Genomic DNA, 21,609 nt, shown 5'->3' with positions numbered 1-21,609 from the left:
CAACAAAACACCAGTGCCTGTATGTTCCATATAGATTCGAGCGTGTTTAGAGCGTGGTTGCCACGCGCGGACTCTTCTTGTTGAAATCATCGAAATTCGGGGACGCCATAATGGTTTCCCAGGGCCAAAGTTATTGTAAGGGGATGCCACCTCAAGAGTCAGGGGCAAAAACATCGTCCTCTCTTCTCCCAGAAACAGGTATATTTTGTTTCCTTGTGAAAATTTTGTTTACTTCTAAACTCGAAATTTCATTTACTTTAAACTACCCATTTCTCGTATTTGTTTTTGATATGGAAATAGTTCCTGCTTTTGAACTCAAAGTTTTCTTTTAACTCGATTTCCTCAATCGAAACCGCAAGCTTTTATTGTCCTACGTGCACAGAAAGTGTAGATAGTGTGGTAACGTTTGACTAAGACAGTCAGTGTGACAGTGGAACAAGTGGATTTATTTAAACGCGTCAATATTTTCTTTCCTTTATGGCTTATTATGCAGTAGAAGTCACAGACTATTCTAAAGTGTGAATTGCATTTTGTCTGTTGTGTAGATAATTGTGACGATAAAATAGGTGAAGGCATTCATGATGACCCTCCCCACAATGAAGACGATATCAATGACATGCCGGCACAAAATGATTCTAACGAGGAATCCTGCCATAATGACAATTGTCAAGCAGAAAATGATGATGACTCAAGCAGTACCATACAAGACCATGTCCTGGCCATTGACATTCCACAGCAATTACAAGTATCGCTGAAGACCCAAAGCCTCACTAATCAAATGCTGCTGTCCGGGGTGCAGACAATCCCTGAGCAGCTGCCTCTCATATTGACCGAAGGGGATGCAGAAGAGCATGAGTCACTGACAATCATTGCTGGAAGTGAACAACTTCAGGTGTTTTTCTTTGAAATCTTCAACATGTATTTATGATTTAAACTTTCATCACACTATATTTTCAAATCAATTTAGACTGTATCAACACAGGCTGTCCTCGAAGCCAACTTGACATTAAGCTCCACAAGTACTGGAATGATGGTGTTAGCATCTGGTACTAGCCTATCACCTTCAGGGCAACTCATACAGCTTGGGCCTGCAAATGTTTTGGTCTTGCAAAGTTTGGATGCCAATGATCAAGAATTTCAATCAAGTCCAATTATTGTGCAAGCAGATGAGCAATCAAAAATCTCAGTAACAGATGGAAAGACGGTATTAATGATGTTATCTTTTCGAAACTTTTGTTTGATTGAACTATTCCCAGCATTAAGAGTGCTGTGCAGTCTTCAGATAATTTTTATATATTGTATGCGAAAGCAGCATTTTCAACCCATCATTCCTATAAGGCTGTTCTCCTGAAAAATCCCTATGTATTGTAGTTGATTTTGATAATGTGTTCAATGTTTTCTTATATTAGACAGTTATTAGTTGTGCTTTGTATGCAATTTAAGGTGTTTCTCATCCTTAAATTTGTCAAAAATGCTCTTGAAAGCCCTTGATAAGTGCTTGATTTCATTACTTTTACACAGTATAAACCTATATTAAACCATCATATACAAAGAATAGCGTAGCCAGTTCATTTTCACTCATACAATGCAAATATTTTTGTGCTAAATCGCTGGAAAAACAACAGTTTGAATTAACTATCTTAAAAAATTAATGATTATTTGTGCGAAAAATTTGTGTTGTAGGAGCACAAAGCTTTCCCACTGGTCATATACCATCATTTATTATCGTCATTGTCACCATGTACCAACTCACATGCAATAATAAACCATCATATCCCATCATATCCCATCATTATTGGTGGAGGGTGTAAGCCTCTGTACCTATTCATTGCAGTGATCCTTTATCCTAGGATTTGAGTGAAGGCAAGTCTACCAACAAGGAATATAAGTGTCCCGAGCCTGGATGCTCTAAAGTTGCTCCAACTGCATCAAAACTGAAGCTACACATGCTTTCGCATACTGGTGACAGACCTCACAAGGTATTTTGCATTATTTACTTGTTAACTTTGAGAATTGGAGAAGTTAAATTTCGTCCTTGCAGCTGCAAGTCTACCATGTCAGTCTACCAGTCAGTCTACCATGTCAGTCTACCATGTCAGTCTACCATGTTCTCGTGGAAATAACCAATCTCTTTTTATTTAGTGTACTTATGTCGGTTGTGACTGGGCATTCACCACCGCGTACAAACTAAAGCGGCATTTACGTGGCCATACTGGTGAAAAGCCGTTTATTGTAAGTGAAAAATGAATAACTAAGATTCTGGTTTCTAGACTGTTTTAAAGAAAATAAGAAATGATTATAGTGATGAATATCAGAATGTGTAAAATTATCCAAGGAAAGCGGTTTCTGTGAAAGTTTTTCGTGTTATATTTCACTGAGCTCGTAGTTTCTCATGGATTATTCATTTTAATTTTAAATTGTTGCAATTAGTATTTGTTTTGAAAATGATTATTTCCATAAAAAGTAAATATAGATGTTTTCGTAGTTGGGAACTGATTTAGGGAGCTCCCTGCCTTGTGATTGGCTATCTTTTTTCTTGTGTCACGAAAATTGTGTATTTCTTTTTACAAGTGTTGATTTTGCAGTGAGTTTTTTGTCTCTCAGCTTTATTAAAGCGATTCCTAAGGGTAAAGTTTGTTATTTTTCTGATTGAAGATATTTTTTATCAAGTATTTCATATTTTGTACAGTGTGAAATAAACAACTGTGGGAAGACGTTCACGACAACCTACAACCTTAGGACCCACCAGAAGGCTCACATCCGGGAGCAGTCCAACATATGTTCGTTCCCAGGCTGTGGCTTGAGTTTCACCACCACGCACAGGCTCGAAGCGCACGAGAAAAAACATGTCGTATCTCAGGAGATCCATACGTGTGTCGTCGACGGCTGTGGGAAAGTGTTCAAGTCTTTATCTTATTATAATGCGCATCTCAAAACGCATAGCGGAGAGCGTCCACACGCTTGCACTTTTGAGGGCTGCGGTAAGAGTTTCACTAAAGCATCAAAATTGAAACTTCATATAAGGACGCACACTGGCGAAAGGCCCTTTGTCTGCGAGGAAGAGGTAAGTCTATGAGATGCGGTGTGGGTGTCAAGAGGTTAGCTGTGAGAGAGGGAGGGCATAATCTCACTTTTTCCATAGACAAGCAATTAGGTAAAATTCTGCATCTGGCTATTTTGGCTGCTTAGTTTTGTGTTGGCTACTTGTTGCCTTTTTAGCGTAGGTATCTTTGCCCAAAGATGGGAACAATCTTTAAATTATATAAAATATAAGAACCACGAAATCGTGTGTCTGTGTAGATGATTATGGACACAGCTCAGAACGAGAACAGTCTTTTCACAGCATGAGTTATAAACAAGAATAATGTGTGTCAGTGTAGGTAATGACAAAAAAACATCAGTGATTGCCCGGAATTATTAAAAAAATTATATTCAAACAATGACAACGCTTTTAGCGAGTCTAGAGAATGATATTTTGTTAACTACAAACCACATTCTTCCAGGGTTGCAATTGGTCATTTACCAGTGCTTATAAACTGAAGCGTCACATGATGAAACATAGCGGCGAGCGACCGTTTACTTGTCCATATAGCGGTTGTGGCAAGTCATTCACTCGTGCCAGTCACATGAGGACGCACGAGCTGTCTCACACTGGGGAAAAGCCTTTCTCGTGTACTTTTGAAGGTGAGTAACGGTCGGTGAACTGGTTTGAACCCGGGAGTATCGTTACATGTTTGAAGATGTAACGTTACATGTTTGTACATGTTTGTAGATGACCATCTAACGCTAACTGCAGTCCGCCATCTTTGAAGCCGAAAATGAAGCTGACTTTTTAGAACTTTCATCCTATTATTTTGAAAAATTATCAACGATATACATAATATATGAGGCACAAATTGCCTTGATGAATTTCACCACTCGGTAATAGACCGAAAAACTCGGATATAAATGTACCGTAGCCGACTTCAAAATGGCTTATAGAACAAGTGTTGAAGTTGTGGTCCCAGTTCATATTTGCAGTTCACTTGTTATGTTTTAGTGTGTAGAAATTCATGTTTTGATCATTGCGCAATTTGCGTTATGATTTATGTAAATCATAATTAATGACATCATATTTTTTGCAGGGGTGGTGTTAAAAATTTTAGGGGGGTGAACTGGTGAGGAAGTGACGTAAAACAATGTAAGCGTATAGAATTTAGGACGGTCTAGTAGCGCAGTCATCGAAGATTGTGAAGAAAGTTGAAATTTTAACCTGAAAAACTCAGTTCAACTGTACTACTGATTTGTTTTGCTAATAATTGGATGAGTTAAAATGTGTTTTTTTACAGGAGTGAACAATTTATTTGAGGGGGGCGAAATCTGATGTTTTGGGTGACACCCCCCTCCTCCGCACTCTCCTCAGTAAATCCGTCCCTGATTAATGTACAGCTAATCATGATTTACGTAAAACATAGGTAATGTACAGCTACACGGACATTATAATTTACAAATCTTCTGTACAGGTTGTGGGAAAAGTTTCACGACTGCCAGTACCTTGGCTGTTCATATGCGAAAACATGCGAGCGACAAACCGTTTGGATGCAGTGTGGAAGGCTGTGACAGGTCCTATACTACCGCTGCCAATTTGAGACTGCATCAAAAACGACACGAGGAGAAGACCGCGACCAAGGACAATGATATGACTCGCGTTCAAACGAGTGGTGAGTTGTTTTGTAGTGTGATGATTCTTACCATCTAGCTTATTTTAGGGTACGGATGAATTGTCGATTTTATGCGTGAAGACCTTGGGATTGTGTGTTCATATTTGTTAACGGCATTTCATTTAGACCACGCAAGTTCAATTCATTTTGTCGAAATCGGTGGAGTTAACTCCGTTGTAGCTACCAGTCCGAGCTCGGTTGCTAGCACTCCCTACTCGGTTATGCACTCTTTCTCAGGAGAGGATTTCGGCTCCGAAGATGTTCCATCGTTAACCGTCGTGCATTATTCGAGTGAGGAAACTTTCCCGCCATCCACATCCGTTTCAGACTCATCGCATGGCATTTGCTTTCCTTTTGCAAGCCGCGATACATTTGCCACCTCGTCGCATGGCAACGTCTCATTAACTACTGGCACGCCACTTGCATCACCGGGTGCTCATTACGTGCAGGCAAGCATCGACGTCAGTGTTTCTGATGAACTGGGAGCGAGCTCGAGGAGTTCTGAACAACTGACCGCAGAGCAATACGACGATGGTAATTTTATTGTTCGGAAAACAAACTCCGGTAGCGAAGGGTATTCTGTTGAACAAAGACATGCTCAACCATCGAATTCCAACAATCAACATTACATGGTCGAAGAAGATCATGACAGTCCTAGTTACATCGTACCGGGACAAAACTCCCTCAACGAGGGTTACATTGTCCGAGAATCATCCCCAAACTCAGCGGAGTATGTTGTTGAAGTGGAGGAATCCCGTACCGCAACCTTTGTGAAACAGGCTTCTTCAACTCACGAGTACGTTACCCGGGAACAAAGCTCTCACGGGAAAAAATCCTCGGAAGAGTTTGCCTTGCCAACAATGGTTGTGTTCACGTCGTCGGAAAACGGAACTAGCACGGTAGACACCGAAGAGGAAGATCGCACAGTTGATATTGCACGTGATGTTTCTGACACAACCGACAACAACGTGGGCGCGTTGAGCTTAAGACAACGCAGTGAGTCGACGTCGATAGCACAATTTGCTCCGCCATCTGTGATATTTCAAGTAAGCAACTACGTGTTCTTTTAATATTTAGTATGGAAGTCGTTTTCAATATCAGCCTTAACCTTTGTTACTCCTGTCATTGATTCTACGATTCAATTACATAAATTCAAAAGTGGTACATGCTTGCCGAAATGCATGTTGTAAATAATATTCGCGGAACATTTTGTTGTAGACTGAAGACATAGAGAGGAGAGATAATGTTGCAAAAGAATCTCATGACTGTCAAGCCAATATCGATGTTGGTATGAAGGAACCTCAAAACTCCTCACTTTCAATCGAGCGCTCGAACGCTACCTTGCACGACCCTCCAAATCTTGGCATCACTCTTGCTTTGTCCGATGAAATGGACAAATCTCCCGTGTCCCCATTTATTCCGCATCATTCTCTAGACCACGAAAGTACAATAAATATTCAAGACTTGAGGTAGTTTCGAGAAGATCGTGATGCTTTGCGAAATTTCTTCGAATGCTCGTTTTGTAACAGATGATGATGTGTCTTGTAAATTTTACATCCGTATGTTCAGCGAATTGTGCACGCTGCTCATTATCGGTCTATAGCTTAATGGGTGATTTACTAATAAATATGATAATGCTCCCGTCAATAGTTCATTTTTTGGAAGTCGCCCTCATTCCCCCTCTGTACTCATCCCCTTTTAATGGAAAGTAGCATTTCTTTGCACATTCATCCAAGGCAAGAGCTACTTACAATTTAGTTTGTGTAAAGTTGTTTTATGTCGATACTGCCGAGATTTTTTAGCTTCTATAAACACTTGCCATCGGCATAAAATTTTAGAAACACAAAATTATACAAATTCCTAATAGAGATTTCTCTCGTTTTTTGGATGCAAATGCATGTTCTACTTTACTAGTTTCTATTGAAATCGATTATTAGTACGGATTATACAATATGAGTATGTGAATATGACACTCCCTCCCCCCAAAGTATCAATCTTCTACCCTCCTTGTCCTGACAAAACAAGTCCATATTTCCCCCAATCGTAATCTACGATTATCCACGGATGGGATATGGGATTGGTGTCTGAAATGTCCAACAAACGATTAAATACGACGAGTGACGACATAAACACTGTACTGCGCATGGTCTCGCGTGGAGTCATCCCCGCATTAAGCGCGTGCGGAAATTAAATATGCCATAATAATAAAGAACTTGACGCCGCCATGTTTTTGCTAAAATAAAAGTAAAATATCGATGTCCAAATTAAGCCGAAACACCGAGTAAATTAAGAGAAAACAGGTAAGGGTTTTTTTTTGGTTGTGTTTACTAGATTATTTTCGAAAATCTACAAAAATATGCGGTGTTTGCTATTTTAAAATATCAAACTGTAGTTATAATTTTACCGTAGTAATTCGCAATGTAAACAATCGTTCAAAGTGCGTTAAATGGTGTTTTGTTTTTTCGAACCATTTTATGCGAAGGGTGCTTTTGCCATAGCGTGATTACCTTCAATCAAATGCCTTTAGAGAAACGACCGAAATGTCAATATTTCATGAGCAATGCTCCTCCAATTATTATTGAGCTTCGCGATAACATACAACATGCTTCTTACATAAAAACGGAAGACCTTACAGTCCGACCAGGAAAACAGTCTCTTAGCGCTTCATCGTCGGATTATAGGTGAAAATAAAATCACTCTCAAGTGTGTTGAAAGTTTGTGAGAAAAAAGCGAGTGGATTTTGTGGTAGTTCGTATAAAAATGTCGAACGTAAGTATCCCGAAAGGACGTTTGCTGGTATCATGAAATCTTGCAAGCGTGTCCTTTCCAAAGATTTAACAACGCCTAGTGTGCAGTTGATGAGCCACTCTCGAAGCTAAGCTTTGCTGTGTTTTAGCACATTTTATGTACATACACATCATCGTTTTAGTGCTCACGGTTTTTGAAACTATATCTTGCACTATTCTCGGCAAGAATCGGTTTCAACTGCCCGCCAATAATTCGCCATTATGTTTTTTTTTTCATAAATATGTATTGTAATCATTACACTCGCTGCGATATTTATTTTTGAAAAGGCTTCTCATGTGGTTTTCTGATAGGCGTGTAGACTTGCATCAGCTCTGCTATTTTCGATGTGTCGGTAAATCTCACTAGCATTAAAACTTTGTGCAGTTTTGGCATCGCATTTTCTCATGTAATTTCCTCGACTGCTTTCACACACTTTTTATTTCAAAATGACCGCTCTTCTCTGAGTATTTTGCTTGCGATATTAATTTGACATGCAGTTGAATTGTATATATAGTCATTTCCGGATATATTTCAGTCGTGTATCCAAAAATATTTGTTTTTTTATTTTTGTGCGTGATTTGTCAAAATATGTGCCACATCTTTCGAGTTTCGCGTTTTACCGAAGTCCTGGCTTTGGGTATATAAGCCCTGACAATTTCAAAATTTTTACATTTCGGATGTTGGTGTTGTTTTACACTGATCAGCATAAAAAATTCATCAAGTGATTTTTGATCTCTCTTGAAGCTTGATTTATTACTGACGAGGTGTGATGGTCCCTTCCCTTCGCTTTGTTTTCTTTAATAACGTAGCGTTGTGATCTGAGATATTTATGGAATTTTATTTAGTTCAAAGTGATGAGTGATGATTTTGAAAATAGCCATCTTGTGTTGTGTTTGTGAGGTACGTTTAATGATTAAATTTCTCCCACATCATTTTTTCCTTTTCAACATGACCTGATTGTGAAAATTTTCCAGGCTGGAACTTTATTCCCCGAAAAGCAACATCTTTAGATGAAATGGGGGACACTGTGAGTACATCAAATAATCCTTACTGTATTGTAACCAGCTGTGTTTTGCGATGTTTGTCAAGTGGCTTTCTCAGAATTTGAGAAAGTTGTTTCTTTGTTTTAGAATGAGGGTAGCCCAGCTGCAGGGTCAGATGTGAGCGATGAGCCAAGTCTGATACAGTATAGGTCAAAACGTCGTTGTGTTGTTGAACGAGAAAAAGAAGAAGAAGGAGTGGTGGGAAGAAGAGGATGTTTTATCAGATGAAGACGATCAAGGTGATTTTGGTAAGTATTGAGAGTTTATTGAATTAAATGAATTCAATTCCGGGAACCTTATACATTATTTCTATATGTTAAATTCCATTTTGTAGCTTTGATGATTGTATTTCTCCATGTGCTCTGTAGCTATCTTTTTAAATTATTTCTAAATTATAGACTCTGATGGCTCCGATGGTCCAAGGAGACCAAAACAGCGCAAGAAAATGATGATTCCCACAGCTCTTCGTCCACCACCCAATCGCATATTTATGTTCTCTACTGAGCTGGCAAATCGTGCAGCAGAAGCTGTGGCTCAGGGTCGTGTTCCATCTATAGTTGCTTACCACATGGCTCAACCAAAAAACCAGCCTTACTTGAGATTGCAACCACGAAGCAATTCAGATTTCATGATGAATCCATCAGGCAGTGTTGACTATCGGTTTCGCAACCTTCCAAAACATATGGATACAATGTTCGGAGGGGGCTGTCTCCCAGGTATGTCCGCAATGGGAATGCCCCCTAGATTCAATGCTGTCCCCCAGTTTGGGCAGTATTTAAAACAACAACAACAAATAGAATCAAGAAATACATTGGCGGTAGATGAACTGCAACAAATGATGTTTGGCACAAGCAATGGTACACCTAAAGGTGTGTTCCCCCCTGCTGGAATGCATCATATGATGGATGATCAGGGTGGTGCACGACCACGAATTGCTGGCGGATATCCTGGCCCACTACCATCAACCTTTGGTCAGCAGCAGATGTTCATGAACAGTCATAACTACAGATTGCAGCCAAATTTCCCAGTGGATCAAATTCAACCTCAAGGGGGCGCATCAGTGATTACATCACAAGCTATTTCAGGATCAGGTATGCTACCAAGCATGGATTCACCAGGACATCAAAGGGAATTAGCACAAGATGAATCTTTAAAATATGAGCAAAAGTCGGAAAGCGATGAAAACCCGTCGATAGCAACTGATCGTAAACAAATCATTTCTCCAAATCAACCACCAATTCTTCAGCAACAGCATCAATTATCACCCACACCACAACCACCCACACAGGCAAATGCACCCCATTTACCTGTATTATCCCCAAGCTCAAGTCTCTCATCTTCGTCTCCTCTTGGTTCAACAATCCGTAGTCCACCACCTTACTCTGCCAATCATCCCACTGATCTCAACACTCTTCCCGGTGCCAGCTCCATTGGCGCTCCCTCACCAACAAATACAAATTCACCGCAGACACCTCATGGTCCATTGACCCCTCGTCTTTCAAACACTATTGGATCACCAAAAGATGGAGAGCGCTCTCCATTTTCTCCTGGTTCTCTACCAACGACTTCTGGCTATTCTAATCAACAAGTCATGCATCAGAACATTCGAGATGCAAGCATGAAAATGACCAGGCATTCTCCAATTTCAGAAAAACCAGATGACATTTTAACAAATAAAAACATTCCACCCGGTTTTGTGCCAAGTGACATGAGACTACCAACATATGCAGGACAAAGGCCTAATTCATTGCACCTCATGAAGAATATGTCTCCTCTTGCTGCACTTCCTCCAAATAAGAGCACTTTCCTTGGAAGAAGTGGTGTAGTGGGTAGATCTCTGATGGGGATGCCTCCTGATCAAGTAAATTATCCTTCAAAGTTTTCCGTGGAAAGCCTAACTGCACCTGCAAAAGAAGAACTTTTCTATCATCAACGATTTCCTATGCAGCCTGGCAATGCTTATGCAGCTGCAGCTGCTTACTCTCAGCAACCAGGACTTTATTACACCGGTAACAAATTTCTACCAGGGATGTTGGGGCAGGGACAGTATCAGTTCCCATCACACCTTCAGCCATCGCCTCAACAGTTTTTCCCATCAAACATGCCCCCACAGATGTACCCCCCACACGGTCCATTTTCAATCCATCATACTGGTAATCGTGATGCAGGAATGTAATCAATGAATAAAGATGACTACTTACGGTAATCTATGTGATCCTTGGCCCTACAAAAACTTGTTGGTATATGGACTGTACCTTTAGAAAAGTATACATATAAACGGTCAAAGTGTCATGAACCTGTCGCCACACACGCGGAGAATGTATGGTGGTAAAGAGATCAAATTATGTTTTATCATAGATATCTCCTGTGAATATATTTTAGAATCTGGAGATTTTTAAGGAAAAAAAGCTTAGTGATTTGATTGAAGATATAGAGCTGCGAGATTGGGATTGTTCGGCAGTATTATCTTTTGGAATTTGGGATGGGATAGCAGCGTTTAATATTCGGTTACTGTTTAGGTTTTTATATTTTATAGGCAAAAGAGAGAGAATGTTCTTGTCTTTGTAAATCGCTCTATTGATCCTTTGGACTGTCAAGGAAAAGAATTAATAGCTATCCATAAAAATTCGTGAAACGGGCGAAGTTTTAGTTGAAATAAAGTAAAATTTCAGTTTTTTTGACGTCGGTGTGTTGCAGATTTTGAATAGTATTTTGTTGTCAAAATTTTGTTGTCAAATTTGCATGGGAATGATAGGTTTCGTTGACAAACTCCTCTGTCCATTTATTGTGTATTTCCTGTTGTCCATTTCCTCCACGCACGCAATGCGACTTCCGGTCGTAGGAATTAATCGTTCTCGAATAACGGTGAATATTTACTCCTCCCATTGAAAAAACTTGGAATACGACCGTTTCTGTTGTCAACTGTGTGGAAAAGAACAAGCAGTATGCCTGTATTTCATACAAAAACCATCGAGTCTATATTGGAACCTGTTGCCCAACAGGTACGACAAAAAGTTTTTCTCGATTTTGTGAAATTTGTCAAAGTTAAATAACTGTTGAAATTGTGTCGCGTTTTACTTGGAGATTAGAGCAAAAGTCTGTTACTGTTATCTGTAGAAAATTATCTAAATACAGTTCGTTTCTCTAGTTCTGTATGTTTTCGAACAGTATTGTGTCAATTGCGGTTAATTGGAAACATGAAGTTCGCAGTCTTCGTCCTAGTTAGCAACTTCAAGCAAATCATCTCTAACCTGTGTTATGTTGTAGTGAACTGTCCGAGCTTACTATTTGCTGTCAAATGCGCTGTAAAAGCGTATGTATGTGCTCAAAAATAAGTAACACATTCTAGGCATGTTTCATCGTCCATTCACTCCGCTCTTTATAAACATGTACACCACTTTACGTATTGGCAACTCGTGTGCCGTTGTTTGTTCAGTTAAATGTTTTATGGACGGAATATGCTAAAACCACAAAAATATTTGCTGATAATTATGTCTGCAATTTATGCAATAGTTTATGCCGCTCATTGTTTAGTAAAATGTGCATTTGCTTGCGGCAGGGCAACCATTCCATTGTTAAGTAGTTTTTCAAAGCTGTCATTTAAGAAGACCATCAAAATTGAGTAATAATATCCTTCTCGTACTGTGAGTGAATTGCTTCATTAGGGCCATTGAAAATATATGCTAATGTGACATTTGTGTTGCGTGTTTTTTTTTGTAAAATGGAAGCCTTACCGAGTCTTTGCCTTAACAATTTCTGTGGATTTTATGCTCTTTCGTTGTAGGTCTCTCAACTTGTCATCCTTCATGAAGAGACAGAAGGTGGACTGGCCATGCCAGATCTCTCTGCTCCAGTGCAAGCTGTCAGTGCTGCAGTACAAAATCTTGTGCTAGTGAGTGAAAATTTCTTTGTTGTTGTCCTCATGTTTTATCCTCTACTTCAATGCCTTGCTAATCAATTAATTGTTTCATTGAAAAACTTGAACAAAAGGTTGGAAAACAAACTATGGAAGACAGTAAAGATGCAATATTGAAACAGGAAATGCCACTATCTTTCACCCGTGTTGAGGAATCATCGATACTGTTGGTTGGGGCCACGCAAATATTTAAGAATGATCCCACATCTGTAGAAGGACGAAAGAAATTGCTCGATGGAGCACGGGGTAAGGAGCTTTATCTTTTGATGAATACATTTATTTATCTTCTATACATGCTTGATGACAAATAATCAATGACTAATACATGCACCACAGGGGAGGGGGTGATGTGGTATGGCCCCCACTTTTCCATTGATATGCAATTTATTGGGTAAAATTTAATGTGTTCTTGAGCTTCCCCAAACACTTTTGAACAGGCTTCATGCATAGAGTTTGATATTTTGAAGGCAGCTAAAATTTGAGAGCAAGAAAGGCAGAAGCTGAAGGACAACGTGTGTCCGGCAAAGCAATTTTGTTTGAAAAGTGTTGCACCAGGCAACATGATGGTAGAAAATGAGTGTGTAACAGGGAAGATAATGGTAGTGAACATTGAACTTGAGATTATAAACCTAAGTAGAATTTTGGTTTTGTTAAAGTGGCGTGGCACCTGATGAGAAATTTGCCAAAATGCATCTAGTAATTTCATCTAGGTTTTCGTCTCCTCTTTGAAAAATTACTTGATCATTCTTCACCATGACATGTATGCTGTTCACAGAAATACTTCAGAGAAATACTTGAATTATTTTAAAGTCTCCCCATGCGTGGTCTATTTCAGAGAATTGCCATCAAGGGCGAGGAATGTTTCGTTGATACCATAGTCTCTTTTGTAGGGATCCTTTCCGGTACATCTGCAATGCTCTTAACTTTTGACGAGGGCGAAGTTCGCAAGATTGTGGCTGTCTGTCGCGGTGTCATCAAATATCTCAGTCAGGTCGCCGAGCTCGTTGATAGAATGGAAGACTTGATAACGTTTGTCAAGAACCTCAGTCCTGGCGTAACGAACATGGCCAAACAAGTGGAAGCACGTGCCAAGGAACTCACGCATGTTGCACACGCCGAGATTTTGGAACAACGTGTTGCGAGCGTGAAGAAAATAATCCCCTCGCTAATTTCTTCAATTAAAGCGTTCGTGACAACAGGAGCAGGTAAGGCACTCTTGTCCATTGAACTAAATATGTATCTGGATGGCTACCTTAAGATTAACCATGCCTGTACTTGCACGAGCCAAATGTTATTAAAGCAGGCATTTTAGCATTGCTTGCTTCAACTAAGGCCGGAGGGAGCATTCTAGTCGTGCTCAGTTAAATGGTACAGTCGTTTTTCTTTTAGCGTTTCTTCAAGGTAATCATCCTTTTCTATTAGAAGCTTTGGCCTTAAGTTTTTCACAGTAAATGAAAAAATTTAGTATTGTCAATTTAGATCAAGTTGTAACTTTTTTCAAAATTTAGCAATCACCACATCAAGGATTGATCCACTATGCCTTTATTGGGAAAGGGGGGAGTTCTCTGGTTAGGGTTAGGGTTAGGATTAGATTTTGGTGGCCACTTAAATTCTGTTACCTTTGTATTATGATTCGGATATTTTTTGAGTTGTACTCCATTCAACACAAATTGTTGGTATATTGGTATTTTGAAGGGAAATTGGCACCCGTTCCCTAAATCCATCTCTGCATAACGTTCTTATGAATGTTGATTGAGAAGTTTCTGACGATAACAAGAAATTATAGGCTTGCTTGCCAATGACCGCTAATTAAAATATTAAGTGATTCGACGAATGGCAAAAATATTTTCTATTGTTATTTTCTAAGGGGGCTCAAAAGGAGTCGAACAACAACGACTCTTGTTTGTCGTGTTTTGCCGTCAAAAGAATAATCTCTTGAACTTATCCCTGTTTTGAACGTCACCTTCCCGTTTTTGGGGATGATATCGTTCTTTCTTGTTTTCACTCTAAATGGAAGTAAAGATTTTTAGTTTCGTTAAAGGGGGTGTGGTTGGTGGATCTCTGAAGCCTGGTCCTTACTTACGACATAAGCATAAGCACAATGTTCTCAGGACTGTGTGATCTTATTATGCTTAGGATTATGAATATTGCAGGTTTTTGCAAGTGCGAACCAGGCTTTGGTTTTAGTTTTCAACAGTTCTTTTTAGAACTACTTAGTTATCATTTACCTTGGCGCGAACATACGCATTTGAAACAGTATTTAAATATATTACCACAAATAAGTGTGTGTTTGTCGTTGCCTATCGAAGGTTCTCCTGGACGTTCCGAAGCCATGGCCAATCGAAATTACATCGTCGAAAAGATGTTTGCCGACATTGAAGAAATCATCCGGGTCCTCCAGTTAACGACTTACGACGAAGATGAAGGAGATGATCCGATCAACGACATGAAGAAAGCGGCTTCGATTATCAACAACAAAATGGAGCTTGCTAATTCGTGGCTCAATGATCCCAATGCCGATGCCGGAGGACTTGGTAAACGCCGTCTGCTTATTTCTTTCATTGATCGATACACGGACTGTGGTTTTAAGCCTGTTTTCCACTAGCCACCTATTGTAACGTATCGTAGCAAAACGTAACAGGGCGCATGCGTGCTTATGAATTTAATGGTCAATAGGCGCAAGCACGCATGCGTCATGTTACGTTTTGCTACGATACGTTACGATACGTGGCAAGTGGAAACAGGCTTTACTTCCACGCAAAAGTTTCACTGAATACGTTTCGTATGACTTTCTATCTATTTCATATCAATAACCACACTCTTCGAAAGGCATGACCATTTTCAAATGCTTTACTCTATTTCAGGTGAGTCGGCTGTCCGAAACATCATCAACCAAGGGCGCCAAGCTGCCGCATCTGCCATGGACCCGGAGAAATCTCGTATTGAGAAAGTTTGTAATGAGCTTGATAGACTCCTCGACGAAATTGCCGCAATGCGAAGAGCAGGAAAGGTTTCTTGTATTTCTTTCATCGTAATTGTAACTCGTGCCTCTGTAAAGATATCGTTGAACCACAATCTAGTTTCAACTGACTCCGGCCATATTCTTCTCACTTCATGTAATCATGATTCAAATTTTCGCGATTTTATTCATCTAGGGCACAAGTCCGGAAGCACAAAGCCTAGCGAGGCAAATTCAAGACAAGCTCGGTGTGCTACAAAATGATATCGAGGACGCTATTCAACATCAGGCCATCACGGGTGGGAAAAAACCCAACATCACGTTTGCTGGCAAAAGAGATCAGGTTCAGGATTGGTTGCACAATCCATCTGGTGATCCATCCGGATTAGGTTGGTGATATTTCAATATTTTTTCCTTGTGTGGAGTGTTCTTCGAAAAGCTTCATTTTCATGGTTTATCGATATTATCTGTATTATGTAATGACACTGTCCCAACACCACACTTCTTCGTTGGTTTTCTTGTCCGGGAAGCTTTCTGATTTTTATTCATTGTTTATTTGTTACTACCCTAGTTTATATTTATACTGTTTATTTGTTACTACCTACATTGACACAGATTATGTTGGTTTATATCATGTTCGTATTATGAGTTGTGTGTAAAGATTATTCTTGTTCTCTGTTGTTCATTCATCACCTTCTACACTGACATACGTTATCTTAGTTTATATTTTACGTAGTGTAAAGACTGTTCTCATTCTCTGTTGTCCATTAATCACCACCTACACTGACATACGTTATCTTAGTTTATATTTTACATAGTGTAAAGACTGTTCTCATTCTCTGTTGTCTATTAATCACCACCTACACTGACATACGTTATCTTAGTTTATATTTTACATAGTGTAAAGACTGTTCTCATTCTCTTTGTCTATTAATCACCACCTACACTGACATACGTTATCTTAGTTTATATTTTACATAGTGTAAAGACTGTTCTCATTCTCTATTGTCTATTAATCACCACCTACACTGACATACGTTATCTTAGTTTATATTTTACATAGTGTAAAGACTGTTCTCATTCTCTATTGTTCATTCATCACTACCTACACTGATACACGTTATCTTAGTTTACCGCTGTACGTAGCGTGAAGTTTGATTTCGTTCTCAGTTGCCACGCTATAACACAGGCTCTTTATACAATTGCAGCACAACAAGCAATTGCACAATGCGTGCAAGACGCAAGAAATTTCGCAAAGGGTCTGAGAGGTCCTGAGAGAGAAGAGATTTTGAATCTTGCTGATGATGTTGAACGTTTGTCGAAAAGACTTGCTGATCTTAAACGAGAAGGAAAGGTACGACCACGAACTTCTTTGGGGGGATTTTAAAGACGGTGGGGTGGCGTTGAGGGACAGGGATGGATCCACGATGGTTAAACAGGGTTGCTCTAGTTTGGATTATTGGATTAGACTTTGATGGCAAATTGGTGTCTTAAAACGTTAGACTTTATGTTATTATTTAACTTCTGTTGCTATTTTATTGTGGTTATGGGATTTTTCAAGTGTGCTCCATTAAAAATTAATCACAATTGCCTTTGGTTAATTGTATGCTGTATTACGATTTTTTTCGGTACATTTACACTTTCCAACACCCCCCTTTAGCTGTCCCTAAATTTATCACTGCCTGAGCGAGGATATAATCCAAGACTTAGCTGTATGGCGCTGCTGAAGAATGATAACTAAAGAAGCATTAAACCTTGTTTTTTGTTTACATGCAAGCGTTTTCGGGTTGTAGGGTAACTCTCCCGAAGCAAACGAAGTAGCTCGTCAACTGGAAGGCAAATTGAACGATTTGGAACAGGCTTTGCTACGCGCTGTTGCTAAACGCGTCGGTGATGATTTTGTGGATGTTGAAGGGCCGCTTAAACATCTCGAACGTGCTGCGAAAGCTCCTCTCGGTAAATTTACTTGGAAAATTTCGACTACTGAGTTCACGGGATTCATCTGCAGTCATTTTTCTCCGTTATTTTTCAGGTGCTCCAAATCGCGACGCGGAGTTTTCCGAAAAAGCCGCAAATTTCGTGGAACACGGGAAGAAACTCGCTGACACGGCCAGTCTCGTTGCAAACTTCGGCTCATCATCCGCCGACAAACAATTGCTGGATCAAATCAATGACGCAGGGCAAGAGGTATTGTTTAGATTGGATTATTTTTCCAACATCAAGTTATTAGGTGAGAGTGAAGTCTTCACTGTGAGCGTCAAACTCATTTCCGCTGGAGAACAAGAATTGGAAATATTGGTTATTTGTTTTATGACTCTGAAGATGACTTCCGCTAAGGTTGTCGAAACGTCAGTCAACAACAACAAAAACAGTCCTTCTTAGGACTATACCAACCTGGACGATCTACATTTACAAACATGTAACGATACTCCCGGGTTCAAACCATTTACTTTGATACAATTTTGATAGCAACAGTAATTTTTGTTATTTAACCGATCAGGTTCGCCAGCTTACCCCTCAGGTCGCTCATGCCGCCCGTGTACTCTTGAATAACCCCAACAATCCTAACGCACAAGAGCATTTTGATGAAATGAAGAAGCAATGGAGTGATCGAGCCCATTTACTCACAGAACTTGTGGATCAGGGAACTGATCGAGTTCAATTCTTGGAGGCTTCAGGTATCGCACAGTTTTACCCTTTATTGCCAGTGAAAAGTCATTTGATCATTTCAAAAAGATAAAATGTTTTTTGAATCGATCAAAATGAGCTGACAACCGTTTTTAATCACAGAGGCTGCTATTAAAAAAGATATTGATGACCTCAAGGCTGCTGTCGAGGACCATAATCCACAGGTAAAAATGTTTAGTTAACGTTTGTGGTTACATCTCGACATCTCGGAGCAGCGGACAAAGGGACTATAGCCCCCTCCCTTCCCCGCTGAATAATTTAGGCGACTTTTTTAATTTTTGACATTTCGCCCCCGAATTACCAACTTGCACTCAAATTTGCATACCATGCCAATGTGTTCTGTCTCGCAGGAAGTTGCCGAGAAAACGTCAAGTGCCGCAAGAAGAGCAAATCGCGTTGTCACCGTTGCTCAAATGGAGCTTGATAATTCTGAGGATCCACGATACGTGGCGATCTTGAGCATTCCCTTGAATGATCTGGCAGACGGTACGTCTCTTTAAGTTTCTGACTTACATTTAAAACTTGACTTTTCTTTATTTGCCATTGAAACCATAAACTATTTTCTTCGGTGATTTTTGACATTTTTCTATAGATATAACGCCGTTCGTGAACGTTGCCAAAAATGTTGCCACAAATCCCAATGATGTTGATGGCCGAAGGAAACTGTCGGAGTCTTCTCAAAAGGTGATACAGGTTGCACGAAGCCTAGATCCGACTGCGCGAAGTTTTGGTATTGTGGGTCCTGGGGCGGGTTGAGTCCGTACGGCAGAGCTGTTCCTAGGATAACGACTTTTGTATTTGTATTTTGTTCGCGAGAATGAAATTTTGTCATATTTCAGTTGATTGTGCAATCGAAGATTGGAAGCAATAACCCAATCCGTGCTTCGTGCAGTCCGCTCCTTGACAGTAAATTTCATTTCTTTAGTGTTATTTTACGACAAGCTCCATGGAAAAACTATACATTTGCTTCGGAAGATTTTTCGTTTGCGATTTTCAAATGCTAATTTGTTTGCTTGCCATCGTTTTTCGAGACGACAATGCTTCGTATCAATATTTGTTTTACGAACACTCGATGTTCCTCACATTCAATAACGATTCCCATTTTTTCTGAATTGGTTAACACGCTTAAACTTTAGCCCAATATCGTAGCATGGAAGTATAATTTTTTATCGCAGTGTTCTTTCCTGCAATTCCAACTACTCCCCCCCCCAACCCGATGAAGGTTTATTCCTTCAGCTCGAACAATTTTAATCGACTTCATTTATCCAGATCAATGATTCGGTCAGCAGTATCCGTAAAGCCGTTGCTGAAAACACGATGGGCGAACCGGAGCCCGATTTCCCGCCTCCTCCACCGGAACTTGAAGATATCATACAGGATGTTCAAAAGGTCAATTTTGCTGAAGAAGCCCCGGCTCCCCCCAGGCCACCTTCTCCTTCTGCAGATGTAGTTCCACCTCGTCCACCACCACCTGCCGAAGCACCTATGGATGCCCAAGTCGTGGAGATGTTACAGCGCCCCTGAAGATAACAGGATTGCGGTAAGTGCAGGGTGGGTGGGGGTTCATCGAATATTTCATTACTAGGGGTTTTTAGATTGTACTTTCGTATGGATGACCTGTCCTTGCAGATGGCTGCTCATCAACTACACAGAGAGACAGTACGCTGGGAGGAACAAGGCAATGATTTAGTTGCAGCGGCTAAGAAACTCGCCGTGTTGTTTGCGAAGATTGCACAATTTATGAGGTAACCACGGTCTATTTTTCACTCCCGACCATGTCGTTTTGAAAATGTACGGTATTCTTTGTTTACAACTGACCTCCTCGGAAAATGTGTTTTTCTCACGTAGGCTGGTGCCCGTGTGTAAAACAATAAGGTTGCGTTAACACTATAGCGGATTCGCACATCATGACATCTTCATTTGCTATAAAGGGGTAACTCTTCGAACTTAGTGCTGATCGAGTTGGTCGATTTAGTCAATTTAATTGTGTTTCTGACATTGAACGTTGTCCTCGCCTTTAAGACATAAAAATTTAACATGCTCCGATAGTAATCTGGTACTGTGTATACGAGGCCTAAATATGCAGTTTGCAACTTGATAAACGATAATTTTTTTCCTTTGTATTCTATGCTTTAGTTCGATTGTACTGGATTTTACTACATAGAATTAGTTATATGGATTACATAACTTATGTAGCATTATTACTGGTTTGAAATTTGTGCGAAATTACCATCAGTTCGCTTTGCCATGTTTAGTGAAGACGAGGATGGGAAAACACGTTCGAAGAAGGAGCTGATTGAGTTGGCCAAGTTGATTGCAAAGGAGAGCAAAGAAGTTGTAAAACTGTCAAGAGAAATGGCAAATAAATGCACGGATAAGTCTATGAGGAAAAATCTTCTCACCGTCATAGATCGCATTCCAACAATCAGTACGCAACTCAAGATCGTGGCGACCGTTAAAGCCACCATGATTGGTGCTGATGGTACGTGTAACTTGTACGGCCTTTTTCCCCGTATTAAGTAATATGAACATAACTAACAGTATGCCTTTCGGAAGTAGAAATGTGCAGGGTGTATAGAAACTGCAACCCCGCAGGGTGCACCTTTAGAAGTGATATTGTTGATCTCTATGTTCGGACTGGATGAACAAATACACAAAGGACTTACATAAGTAACATAATGTATTTTTAAGCACTATTAAGAAAAACTTAATAACGCAGACTAACCTAGTAACGATATTTCTAATGCTATGACTAAAGGAATGCAATAGCCAAAATCTCTTTCACTGACATTTGTCTAAACCCAATAACTCAAGATGTCATACACGTGCTAGCTTTGCAAGTGATTGGAAAGGTTAGTTACATCTCTGTCAATTCAGGCTACCTACATGTACGCTCTGCGCACCTATTTTTTGACATGTGCAAAAGATACGGTCAAGGTAGTTTCATCATGCAGAAGGAAAAAGGGTTTCTTAGCTACTTTCTTTGTTTCGTATAGACGATGCTGCTGACCAGGAGGCAACAGAATCTTTAGTAGGTTGCGCGGAAAATCTCATGTCCGCTGTCCGTCAGACCGTGCGCGAAAGCGAGGGCGTTGGTGTGAAGATACGAAGCGACTTAGTTCACGGTGTCAAGTTTGTTCGACGTCAATGAATCAACGAGAGACTTTAACATGACGAACGAAAGTTGATATTTTTTTATTATGAATATTTTTCACCACTTGTTGTAGAAGGATTGTGGTGATTTTTTAACGGAATAGTATTGAAACAGCTGCAAGTTGTTATTTTTGTGGAAGATCTAACATGTCTGCTGTTGCCTAACATAGTAAAAACAGAGGGGAAAAAACAATATACAGAATTTGAATTATATACTTTGTGTCTGATATTTTGAAGTGGGTAATTTGGCAAAAAGAGTACAAAGTCTTTAACATACAGAAAGTCAGCTCCGGTGATGTCCCCGGTCAGATTTTTGTCAGAATCTTCTTTTTCCCATTGCGTTTAGTCATGCATCACGCACAA

The 21,609-nt window shown here is 39.9% G+C and overlaps 3 protein-coding genes across 3 annotated transcripts; all 3 read left to right on the top strand.

Moving 5' to 3' along the window:
• Positions 1-78: 78 nt before the first annotated feature.
• Positions 79-6,347, top strand: LOC124452562 (zinc finger protein 143-like). The gene is made up of 10 exons (XM_047003119.1): positions 79-198; positions 546-892; positions 968-1,204; positions 1,851-1,979; positions 2,143-2,232; positions 2,690-3,064; positions 3,504-3,684; positions 4,503-4,700; positions 4,827-5,746; positions 5,919-6,347. Exons 1-10 carry the CDS (start codon positions 111-113, stop codon positions 6,171-6,173), a joined length of 2,820 nt encoding a protein of 939 aa, XP_046859075.1. The 5' UTR covers positions 79-110; the 3' UTR covers positions 6,174-6,347.
• A 536-nt stretch (positions 6,348-6,883) lies between these two features.
• On the top strand, positions 6,884-11,211 carry LOC124452563 (trithorax group protein osa-like). Its single transcript, XM_047003121.1, is given in 6 exon segments — positions 6,884-7,000; positions 8,333-8,387; positions 8,462-8,514; positions 8,618-8,709; positions 8,711-8,778; positions 8,929-11,211. Coding segments are annotated over 4 exon segments (1,950 nt in total). The 5' UTR covers positions 6,884-7,000; positions 8,333-8,387; positions 8,462-8,502; the 3' UTR covers positions 10,707-11,211.
• A 146-nt stretch (positions 11,212-11,357) lies between these two features.
• Positions 11,358-21,459, top strand: LOC124452561 (vinculin-like). Its single transcript, XM_047003118.1, is given in 19 exon segments — positions 11,358-11,532; positions 12,315-12,422; positions 12,521-12,692; positions 13,337-13,651; positions 14,756-14,980; positions 15,311-15,456; positions 15,602-15,794; positions 16,614-16,759; positions 17,199-17,361; positions 17,438-17,592; positions 17,906-18,083; positions 18,196-18,257; positions 18,444-18,579; positions 18,686-18,777; positions 19,363-19,604; positions 19,606-19,633; positions 19,723-19,838; positions 20,349-20,575; positions 21,090-21,459. Coding segments are annotated over 19 exon segments (2,916 nt in total). The 5' UTR covers positions 11,358-11,475; the 3' UTR covers positions 21,245-21,459.
• The last annotated feature ends 150 nt before the right edge of the window (positions 21,460-21,609 follow it).

Source organism: Xenia sp. Carnegie-2017, unplaced genomic scaffold (genome assembly GCF_021976095.1).
Source record: "Xenia sp. Carnegie-2017 unplaced genomic scaffold, XeniaSp_v1 HiC_scaffold_25, whole genome shotgun sequence".
Lineage (NCBI taxonomy): Eukaryota > Metazoa > Cnidaria > Anthozoa > Malacalcyonacea > Xeniidae > Xenia > Xenia sp. Carnegie-2017.
The sequence above is the reverse complement of the archived record's forward strand: the minus strand, read 5'-3'. Positions and strand labels throughout refer to the sequence as shown.

Coding starts and splice junctions, on each gene's coding strand:
- LOC124452562 (XM_047003119.1), top strand. CDS start 111: ATGGTTTCCCAGGGCCAAAGTTATTGTAAGGGGATGCCACCTCAAGAG. Junction 1,205..1,850: donor CAGTAACAGATGGAAAGACG/GTATTAATGATG, acceptor CCTTTATCCTAG/GATTTGAGTGAAGGCAAGTC. Junction 4,701..4,826: donor GACTCGCGTTCAAACGAGTG/GTGAGTTGTTTT, acceptor CATTTCATTTAG/ACCACGCAAGTTCAATTCAT.